Genomic DNA, 12,209 nt, shown 5'->3' with positions numbered 1-12,209 from the left:
AGTGTGCTCTACCATCTATGTAAGCACAGTCCTTTGAGCTGTGAATGTGATTATTAAGAGTCTTTGGACCCTCAGGATTGACATCATAAAGCCTGAAGGTTCTGTGCCATCACACTTTTGCATGGCTCCATGAATGCCCACTCTACTGCAGGCACTTTGTTGCTGCTTTGGACATCCTTACACTTTGGTACATTAGGATATAAAATCCAGTTTCACAGGATACTTGAACCTTTTCCAGAGCCTATCACAATGCACTTGAGGGAGACAGAGAAATCACAGCACATCCCAAAGAACAAGGATCAACAAAAACATCCAAATATACACAGTTATTTTGACCTTGTGTCTCAGGACCTGTATTCAGTTATATTTTTCCATCACTTTTTATCAATGAATTCTATGAGCAGAAAGGAAATATGTATAAAATGTGAATAAGATAAGCCTGTGTGGGACAGTAGATACGATGGATGGAAACAGAAGTATTTATTAGAGTGCACTCTTGAAAATGTTTCATACTGCAGTCACAGAGGACATCCATCTTTGCAACATCTTCAGCATAGGTCATCATCATCTCCTAAAGCCACTAATATTTCACAACATCTAGCATAGAGTGGTGCTTAAATGGTGTTTAAATCTTAAAAAACATGTAAGGCCTATGCCTATCCATATTATTCCTAATAAAATGTGGCTGCCCAATTCAGCAGTAACTAAGAATTGGGAGGCAATTCCCTATATTGCCCTGTAGTTACAAGAGGACACTGTGTGACTGCATAATTCTGGTGAAAACCAAAACAAATGAGCAAAGGCTTTTAGAAAAGCGACCATTGGTGGGGCTTGAGGTTGTTCCTTTGAAAAATGCCCCCCAAAAGTTACAATTCAAACAGGACATGATGGTTGTTTGCAGAGACAATTAAGGTTTAATGTGGGAAAAAGAAAGTAAAATTGTGTTTATTGTAACAAATAGCATCTGGGCCAGTGGGTAGGATTAAAGGAAGCATATTTGGAGCACTGTCTAGAATATGCAGCACTAGAAAACAAAATGGTGTTTCCTGTGCATTACAGTCTAGGCTGAAATTGGCAGAGACACTGTAGGTAAGCTTCTTAACATAATCCAGGAGGCATAATTACATAATAGTTAAGTTCACATTAAAATCTAAGAGTTCAATATTCACTGATTTAATCTTTGCAGCCTCAATTTATTATGAAATTGAAGGCATGTGGTGTTACGCAGAGAGCAGATGTCCATAATTGTGTTTACGTGTACTGAAAATAAAAGGGCAATCTGCATTCATTAGACATTCACACATAGATGTATACAACCATACAAATGTATACACACATACACATATACATAACACTCATTCACATACACAAAACACATACTAAATATATAAACACAAATGTACATACACATATATACATAATGCACATATACTGCATATGTACACATGTATACACACAAATACACATACACATCACACACATAAATACAGACATTGAGAAAATCTATTTAATTATTTAAGTCTAAACAGTAGAGAAAGTTTTACTTCTTTTAGTACTATTTATATTCATGATGAAAGAAATCTATAAAGCAATCAAAGATCTACCTTAAGCCCCCACTCTGAAGCAAACAATTAGGTCAAAAACTCCCACAGTGGAAATGCAAAATAGCATTGTTATGCTAATACACTGTTAAAAATATACAAACTCAGAGAAAATAATGCATCCAGATTGAGGAGGAACATGGGGAAAGTGTGAATGTACTGACATCAGATGACTAACAGGAGAGTATTGTACATACACACCAACAAAACACACACAAATTAAGGTGAGGATATAAAAATGAAGAAGGGGCAATGCAATGGAATCCAGTGGGTGTTTGATTTACACTGTGAGTTTTAAAAATACATCATGATATAAAGAACAATCAAAACATATTACAACATGAAATCCCATGATAGTTTAAAAATATTTGCAGAATTTAATTTATAAAGAAACAAGCAGAAGTAACTGAGCATGATGAAATGAATCACTAGCAGGGTTAGTAAAGGCGGCTCAGAAAGCGAAATCCCATGCTACCAAGCCTGACGACCTGAGTTTGAGCCTAGGATCCATTTAGTGGACAGAGAGAGCCAACACTCTATAGAGGGTCTGACCTTCACAGCATGCCATGGTAATCTTCACACAGCAGAAATAAATAAATATACAACATACTGTTTCAAGAATCACTAACAATGATTTTGTAAAACTGTCAGACAGTACTTCTCATGTCAGATACATAATAAATATTAGATGATGGAAGTCACTTGGTTCATTGTAAGAAATAGAAACATTGGTTTTTTTCTACAGCTAGCAGATATGGATAAATATAAAACTACTGAACAAAATGATTTCATTATTAAGAATATTTTACTAAGATAGTATAGATTCATGAATGCATTTTACACTGTTATACTTCCCATGTAAGCAAAATATAATTATTTGAAAACAAATACGGCATGTAATCAGAAAGGCGAAGGTGTGTGCTCTTGAGAGCACCTACATAAACACAGTGGATTCAGGATCTATTGTTACTGTCAACCCAGTGGTGGATCTAAGTGCTGCTATCTAATTAAAGATTCCTTGGAGATGGAGCCTAGGGCTGTGGCAAAGAGCTAAAAACACTTTCAGTTGCTGAATATACAATGATTTGAACCCAAAATAAATGGTAATGATATTAGATAATAAAACAAAAATAAAGAAGCATGTACAAGTCCAGAGTGATAAAAATGATTAGTTGGATAAGTAATGCCTTGGAGAAAGGGGACTATTATAAAATTAGAAGTCTAACTTAAATGAGAATATACATGGAGTTGATGAATTAAATATTCAAAGACTTGTGTGTTAATTATAGCATTAGTATAATAAATGAATATCTAAAAAGCAGTTTCCATTTTGCTAAATTAGTTTACAATCATTAAAATCTCATTTCCCCAAAACATTTATGGGAGAATACTGATATGTAAGCCATAAAAACATACATTTTATTTATGATGTGTATCCCAGCTTATTTGAAGTACATTTTTGAGGGTAAGTGTGTATCTGCTTGCAAACATAAGAATGGTTATATCCAGTTGAAATAAAATTAAAAAGTGCTTGGAATCCTATCTACTACTTTTAAGCAAACTCTGTAATGTATTGTCTTTGTGCATATGATTCCTTCATATAGACAAATTAGGGAACATAAGCACATGCCTCAAATATCTCTTTCAAGTTGATGGCCTCTAACGATGATCTATCTGTCCATCCATCCACTATCTAATTAGCTGTCAATTTCTGTTCTTTTCTCTTAGATACTGTCAATACAAGCCTCTATTCATCCACTTATACAGTTACATGAATATGTGTGTGCATCTATGTGTCCCTGCACGAAAATATACAGAATAATGCTCAGAATCAAGCCTTCTTATATTAGAACAGCTAACAAAATGTCCTCAGAATAATATAAAAGTTCTGTATCATGCTGCATTCTGTTCAGGAACAGTGAGAGATAACAAGCTCTTAAGTATCTGAGAGTAAAAACTGTCATTTTGGGAATTTGTAAAAGTAGGTGAGACTGTATCACACTCTAAAGCAGTGGTTCTCAGCCTTCTTAATGCTGCGAACCTGCAATATATTTCCTCAGAATGTGGTGACCTCCAGCCACATAATAATTTTTTTGCTTCTTCATAAATGTAATTTTCCTACTGTTATGGATCATAATGTAAGTATCTGTGTTTTCCAATGGTCTTTTGGGGATCAGGCCCCACAGGCTGAGAACCATTGCTATTTTATTTTATTTTTTAATTTTTTTATTTTAATTAGAAAGAAAATTATTATACATGTCAATCCCAGGTCCCTGTCCCTCCCCTTCTCCCCTGCCCCCCCCAACTAACACCCTACCTATCCCATACCCTTTCTACTCCCCAAGGAGGGTGAGGCCTTCCATGGGGAGTCGTCAAAGTCTGTCATATTCGTTGGGATAGGGCCTAGGCCAACCCCCTTGTGTCTAGGCTCAGGGAGTGTCCTTCTATGTGGAATGAGCTCCCAAAAATCCATTCCTATGCTAAGGATAAGTACTGATTCACTACAAGAGGTACCATAGATTTCCAAGGTCTCCTCACTGACACCCACATTCAGGGGGTCTGGATCAGTTCCATGCTGGTTTCCCAGCTATCAGTATGGGGACCAAGAGCTCTCCCTTATTCAGGTCAGCTGTTTCTGTGGGTTTCACCAGCCTGGTATGGACCTCTTTGCTCATCAGTCCTCCTTCTCTGCATCTGGATTTAAGTTCAGTTCAAGGTTTAGCTGTGGATATCTGCTTCTACTTCCACCAGCTGCTGGATGAAGGCTATAGGATGTCATATGAATTAGTCATCAATCTCATTATCAGGAGAGGGAATTTAAGGTAGCCTCTCCTCTGTTGCTTAGATTGTTAGTTGGTTTCATCTTTGTAGCTCTCCAGACATTTCCCTAGTGCCTGATTTCTCTTTAAACCTATAATGTCTCCCTCTATTATATTATCTCTTATCTTGCTCTCTTCTGTTCTTCCCTCAACTCAACCTCCCTGCCCCATCATGTCTTCCTCACCCCTCCTCTTTTCCCCTTCTCATTCACTGCTTTAAAGGGTGCTTTATATGAAAGAAAAAAATCAACATGACAAGCATCCCTGAAATCACAACCACTGCAACTTGACAAATAGCCTCCCGTCATCCATGCCAGCACACTGTAAAGATCACTGTAAAGTCCTGTCACCAGCCCTTTCATCAAAGGCACAATTGACTCCTCTCTATCTCATTTCACCACAGTTTTCTCCTTTTCTTAATTCAGGCAATGATTGGTGAAAATCGACTTCTTACCCTTTGGGTGAGATGTGATGGAATCCTCCAGGGAAGCTTCCATGTCCCCATCTTGGCTGCTGCTGCCTCCACCACCTTCTTTGTTGTGACCATCTCTCTCAATCAGTTTGTCCACGGTAGCGATAATGCAGTTCAGGCTCTTCCCCATGTTGGCCCATACCCTATCCTGAAGATAGCATTGGTGTCACTACAGACTTTACTGCTAGATCATCACATTAACCACTTAGAGAAGCAGCCAGAGGTACAGTCATCAGAGTATTAAGAGACTATAATAGTCTCACTACTTGCGTCTGATTTCAGATACCTACAAAATCAATTTTCTCCTCATAAATTCAAGGTTAAATTTCATTAATTCTTTAGTTAATATAGTATGTTTGAAACAATAAATTGTTATATCACATTAGCCAATAATTGAGTATAAATTGTGACATTTTACTAGATACAGGTCTTCTTTATCTACGCAATAAAAAGCAAAGACACAATAATATTTTAAAGAAACTATCACATCGGAAAATTTTGTTCTTATGCTGACATTCACATAACAGGAAAACTTGTAAACTTAGGTGTGCAGCACTGCTAGTAGTCTTCTTTCCTTCCTTCATTCCTTCTTTCCCTCCTTCCTTCCTTCCTTCCTTCCTTCCTTCCTTCCTTCCTTCCTTCCTTCCTTCCTTCCTTCCTCTCTCTCTCTTTCTTTCTTTTTTGTTTTTTTGAGACAGCAGAGTTTGTCTGTGTTTCCTGGCTGACCTGGAACTTGCTCTATAGACCAAGCTCTAACAAAGAGATCCGCCTACCCCTGCCTCCCACCTGATGGGATTAAAGATATGTGTCACCACTGCCTGGCATGCACTCTCATCCTTATGTCTCCAACATCTACTTCTACAATATGTTCATTTGCTTAAACTAAAATCTGTCGCTATTACAGATAACAACCTCCAATCTCAAAACATTTCTGACAACAATATCCTTAGATCTAAGGCTTTTCATGTGTGTGATGCACTGCAGATACACAACTCATGGCATTTTTAATTTCCTGGGAAATAACTCATGTTTCTAAGGGGCCTCTCTGCCACTGGTGTCCCTAGCTATGACAAGCTTGTACTTTTTGAATTCATTGATTCATAAAAACTGCATTAAATTTTAAATAAATGTTTTAAACATAGTTGGTTTGATAGAGGAGACCAGTCTCCCTTCTTAATATTCCTCTTACATAAGCTGAATACATAACTTAGACACCGATGAAAGTGATGATTCTGTCTCTCTATATAGACATGAATCAAATGGATTTGTGGTGTTCTCCATGCAGACAGGAGTTTTAGGTGGCTACTTCTATGCTGCTTAACATAGAGCCAAATATAGCAAATACTGAATACTCGCACACTATCACTGGTTTATACATTTTTCCATAAGTGTGTATTTTGTATCTAAGTTAACTTTGTAAATGAACTGATTTGGAAGAAGGCAAGTGTATGAAGAAAAAGCTATAGCTGAATTTAGATTATTTGATTGTTGTCTTGTAAAAGTTGAGCAATCTATCCTTGTGGATTAGATACATAGTTGGTCTGCTTAGCTGGGAAAATAACAGCATTTTCTATTAAAGAGACATTCAAAGTGAGAAAGGTAATTCTGAGGATTTATGCAACACATAAATGTGGGACTATGGACAAAGTCCTCGTTCTGAGGACGCACTTGTCACCTACAACTTGGGCTGATAATTCTTGTGTTACCTCCTTCACCATGATGCTGCCAGAGCCAATGGTGCACTGTGCCTTTGTGTGAAAGTGTTTAGGGAAATCATTACAATTTAGCAGTTCCACTTCCAGCCCAGCCTGGCTTCCCTGAATGAGTCAAGCTTGATTTCTTTCACCCTGCAATCTTGCAGGAGAAGTATGCTATTAATCACAAATAATCATAACAATCTTTCCACAAGAGGCAGATCTTTCCTTCAAAGCACTGAAGAATTTCCCCTCTCCGGGAAATTAAGACACTAATCACATCTGTGGATTACATCATCCTCTGCATGCTGCCTGGGGAAATGAGGCACAGGTGCCCCTTAGCTAGGAGGGAGCTAACTGTGCAGGAAATACAGGGCAAAGTAAGTAAGAAGCAGGAAGATCAGGCTCCCTTCAGCTTTGGATTTAGTGGTGAATCTACCTTTCAACCACAGTGACTTACTGAATGACCTATGATTGATTGATATATCTTAATGGCTACCACCCACTGTAACTATAAAGTAATAAAATTAAAGCATGAAGCAATTCTCTAGCTGAGCCTGGAAATAAACTCTGTTACTCAGAAGCAAGAAAGGAACAGATTCTTCTCAAATTTTCAGATTAGCTTTGCATAGAAGACAAAATTTCAGTTCTCTCTGTGTCACCCATGTTGAAGGAAGCTTATGTTTTCTGATTGTAGAGGCTCCTAGCTGCCTTTACTATGTAAAGGGATACCAGACATGACTCATTTACTCTTAATTCTGTCTCTGAAGACACAGAAGACAAAGATATTTACAAAGTGGTTTGATAGCCACATCTCTATATAGTTTTCCATTATGTATCCCAAGATTACAAGATTCCACTAGTAGAGAACATGACTTCAGTTGCACACAGAGGCACAGGTTTTGACCTGAAGAGCACAGTAGAGCTTGCTCACTGACCAAGAGACACAGGAATACAGTAATTGTGACAAATAGAAGGCACATATCGAATATTCATATTCAGAGGACATTTCCTGAGACTGAGAAATGAACAATCTCTATGCAATCATTTTCTCTAATGAGTGAATATCAAAGTGTTATTAGAACAGCAGCAAACCCTGGTCAGATACATTCCATTCTTCATTTTTGGAAAGGGAATCTGACTACTGAAGGTGGGAAAATGTGCTCTGCTCATCACTGTCTTCTTTTTTATGGCCTCTGCAGATTAAACTTGCTGATTTGTACCTTCCTCTAATGTTAGACTGTAATTTCTTTGAGAATTCTGCCTTCACCCTCTAGGACAGAAAAAGTATGAAAAGACAGGAGGAAATAAAATGGGGGTGGTTATTGTCTATATTAATCTAGCACCTATAAACTAGTTAATTTCATCTTCAAAAACACCAAATAAATACATATTTTGGACTCAGTTTTCTGAAAGATAAGACTTTAGATAAGAGAGGAATAATAACACCCAATATTAATGTGGAAAAAATAACTTCATTTCCCTTGACTCCAAAGACTTGATTCCTCCAATGAGTTCCCAGATAATGATGGTTACTATCCCACATGCCAGATAGGACAGAATCAGGAGATTGGAGGCTCCCACACAGAGTCAGTGAGACAGATGCCATTTCACAGTGGTAAGATTAGCTTTCAAGTATCTGCGATTTGGCATGAGACCAATAGAAACCATATTAAAAGGCATCCAACCAAAAGAACAGACCAGTCACCCATACCTGTAAGTATGATACAAAGGTGTTAAGGAAGCAGGACTGAACAAGACTTTTAGCAATTGTCCATTGAGCTACTTCAACAAACATAAGTGGGTTGGCTAGCCGAGGAAGAGGATGGGCTCCAGATCCATTTCCTAAGTGGGATATGCAGAAGATCAAGTAGTACAGAGAGGAAAGATGATAATTCAATTATGAAGCAACTGCAGTTCATCATTTTTGAAGCAGGACACTAAAGACTTATCGGCCAGATTCTTGAAAGAGAACCTTGGGAATCTGAGTCCTCTCCTAAAAGAACCCATTCCCTTAGATCTGAAAACACACATAGAAGACAGTGACCAACAAACATACTTTCTCATTTGGATGGTTATTCCTGTGCAGGTCTGTGGGTCATCCTCATTGAGCAAATACTTCTGACTTGATGGGACCCTACTCCTTTCACTTCTCTCCTGCAATCACAGTGTACATTTACGTTTTTTCCCAGGTTGAAGAAAGGATGCCGAGCGGTCGCACAGAGCTGTGAAGTTAATCCACATCTCTTCACTTTTCAGGCCAGAGGTACTAAACTAAACTTGAATTCTGTGTGGCTCTCCTGTGCAACAGAGCTTTGAAAACAAGTACTCTCCTTCAGAGATATAGCTTGGAAGGCCATTCCCCAGAAATAACAGCAAATGCCCTACTGTGAAGAAGCACTAGAAGGTTGGTGGTTTACAGGAGCCTGAACTTTAATAGATGTCCTGAACCTTCATGAAGACTCCAGGACTACCCTTCTCCTGGGAGGTGAAGTGGCTGTAACCTTTTTGAGTTACTGAGGGCACAAAGCAAGAGGAAAGATATGGCAAAATTGACTCCATTCTAAAATCAGGTGCTGATCTAGGCCCTCATTTGTTTGTGGGTTAGGGTGTAAGCAAACATAAAGATCAAACCCAGTGGCCTAACTGAAAAAAAGTTGGATAGATGCAGTGGCATGTAACAGGGGGGACATTACAGTTGCCAGAGTGAACCTTGAGGGTAGGAAGCAGAGTGATTACTTAGCATCCCATATGCTAATATACTCTGCAGCATCAAGAAAGAGCCTGGATCAATAATGAACTTTGAAAAGAGAGCTCAGTAATGCTTAGGTGATCAACTTTTATGAGGCCAATTTTTGATCAGCAAGAATGGGTTGAATAGGAACTACCCCAGACTAAACATGTTCTTTAACATGACAAATCTCTGCACCTTCTATGTATAGGTAGGTCTTCTCTCTGAACCTTAATTTACACTATTAGTTAACATGAGTTGCAAGTAAGATGTTCTATGCAGCAACCAGCACATACACGACCTAGGATATATAGGGCTCAAACACTTATCAGTGTAGACAAGTTCACTACAAATACTAAGGCTCATGACAACCACTGGAATGAGAGCAGTGTCCTGAATTTGACACTTACAGATCTCCCTGCTTTACTGCAACTCAGCTGCCACACATGTCCCAGCAACCAAAGTGAGCCTGGAGTTCATTCATGACCTTACCCTGAGTTCCAGACTGTGTTCACACTAATAGTCTCAAATAGCCACCATTTTGCAAGTGATGACCTCTCCATATTCATTCTTCCTGTCCAGGTCCTTGCCCAGTCTCACAGTCAGGTTGAAGTTAGGCCTGGCCAAAAGCACTGCAGTCATTTTCATCCATCGCCCTGACTATTGCACCATTCCTGATAAACAGAAAGCTTGGGGCCAGAGCAGTACTGCACCTTTTCTCAGCCTGGAACTCCTTGGATAGCCAGGAAGAAAAGATGATTCTCATTCCTCCTTAATCATCAAGAATAATACTTCATCTAAGGCTACCATCCTTGCTACCTTCAAAACCTCCAGTTAAAGTTGACCAACACATACTTATCAGGTACTTGCTATGTGGTTGGGCACTATTATACATCAAAATATGAAGGAAACATTGAGGGAAGCAATATTTCTATTGTGAGGCATACTGAGTTTTATGTCCACTGATACAGTAATTATTTTTAACTTATTTTTCGTTTGTTTTTCAAGACAGGGTTTATGTATGTAACCTTGGCTGTCCTGGAACTCACTCTGTAGACAAGGTTGGCCTCAAAATCAGAGATCCACCTGCTTCTGCCTCTGGGATTAAAGGCAGGCACCATCACTGTCTGGATCAATGATTTTAACTTGTAGTTGAAAGTTGCCTACATACCACTATACATTCTCATACTTGTTAACACCTGTTTTAACAGGTGATTTCTTTTAATTGAATTTATACTAATATAATGAGTCAAATATCTATGTATAGCTAGCATTTAATTTAGTTACTTAGTTTCAAGGCATCAAAAATTTCTACTTAGAAAAAAATCACTTTTCCTTATAGAATATATTGATGTCTGAAGGCATCTGTGTTGACCATATTAATACATTTCTAAGGTACACATGTACAAATCAAAATATGTGATGCTATACCAGGAATTTGAATAATTGGGAAAAGGTTCCCAAAGATATGATATTCAGCATTAAACACCAATGAGGAAATCACCATTACTAAATTAATAGAATAAAACAGCTCTGCTAAAACTCAGGTTGAGTTGGGGAACTACTAGTCACTGCTTTGGCCCATTCATCCAATCAGCTTTTCCCAGATTAACACAGAAGAATACCTTAAATTGGTATGTATCAAACCCCATGTAAAATGCCATAAAGCAGGCACTGAAGGTGAAAGTATTAATTGCAGGTTGCAAAAATGTAGCTGTGCACAGGGTTTCATGAATATGTATGCACATAAAGTTCTCATTTGGGGTTTCTTTTCTTTAATAGAACATTTGTGCACTTTAATGGACAGCCATGAACTTTGCTTAATCACCTTTTGTAGACCTCAATAGTGGATAACTATTCCAGGCACATATCTCCTGGGTGAAATGGACTGGAGAAGTTCAGGAATACTTCCCATCCATCAAGGAAACAGATGATAGACTATGTTCAGTTGCCACGTGAGGACCAACTGGCCAAATTACCTTCATTTGTCCCTTCCCTGTCCTTTCTGATGCTTAGAGCAAATGCTTGGAAAGACCCCACCCCTTTTGTTGCTAGAGTATTATTTCTTTTTATTCTTCTTTCACACAATAGATCCCGACTGCAGTTTCTCTTCCCTGCATTTCTCCCAGTCCCTCCCCCACAGATCTCCCTCTCCCCCAGATCCACTACTCATTCTTTTCGATTCAGAAAATGGTAGGCCTCCCAGGAAGAGTGTTCTATAACATTAAAAGAATTTTTTAAACCACCCGTCAAGTGGAAAGTGCAAAATCCCTTCCTCTTCATTGTTTAGTTTTCCCTAATGTTATAAAAATATCAATAAAAGAGGTTGTAAAACAAAATGAGTATAAAATTAATTTATTTGAATAGTCTGATAAAGAACAGTTATGATTCAAGCTCTTAATAAAAATAATAACTCATGTCTTTTATATAAATAACTGAAATGTAGATCCCTAAATGATAGGAATAGTTCATAGTAGGCTATATAATTTACTGATTTGTTTTTTGCTTTTTTCTTTAAAGTAGGTATATTTGCTTAATTTTTAAAAAGGAAACATGAATTATTTTAATAAGGTTAAAGTTTCACTTTTTTAAAAGAAAATTTAAGGTCTATATGAGGAAAAACAAACTTGTTTTCCATATCATTGGTTCTGCCATTAATCTGCTAATGATAATTGATGTTTAAAAGGTATAGTATTATAAAAAATCATATAAATTTTATCAGCTGAAGAAAAGTTGACTTCAAATCCTGGATAAGCATAATGTCCAGCATGCTGCCTAATTCCTCATTTCTACTGTCTCATGTTGACATACACTGGGGTCAACTGAAGCATATAAGTGAAAGCAATCCACTCTCAAAACCACAATCTCCTGTCCTTGTACCACAGGAGAATT

General features: G+C 37.9%; 1 protein-coding gene across 3 annotated transcripts in view; it reads right to left on the bottom strand.

Moving 5' to 3' along the window:
• Window positions 1-12,209, bottom strand: part of Inpp4b (inositol polyphosphate-4-phosphatase type II B) — a 373,594-nt gene that overhangs the window by 88,968 nt on the left and 272,417 nt on the right. For all 3 annotated transcript variants that reach the window (XM_035442520.1, XM_035442519.1, XM_035442521.1), the window contains one exon: window positions 4,875-5,040. In XM_035442520.1, the coding sequence (XP_035298411.1) occupies window positions 4,875-5,040 (166 nt within the window). The remainder of the gene's footprint in view (window positions 1-4,874; window positions 5,041-12,209) is intronic.

This window comes from Cricetulus griseus, chromosome 3, assembly GCF_003668045.3.
Source record: "Cricetulus griseus strain 17A/GY chromosome 3, alternate assembly CriGri-PICRH-1.0, whole genome shotgun sequence".
NCBI lineage: Eukaryota > Metazoa > Chordata > Mammalia > Rodentia > Cricetidae > Cricetulus > Cricetulus griseus.
This window is presented reverse-complemented; position numbering and strand designations above follow the sequence as displayed.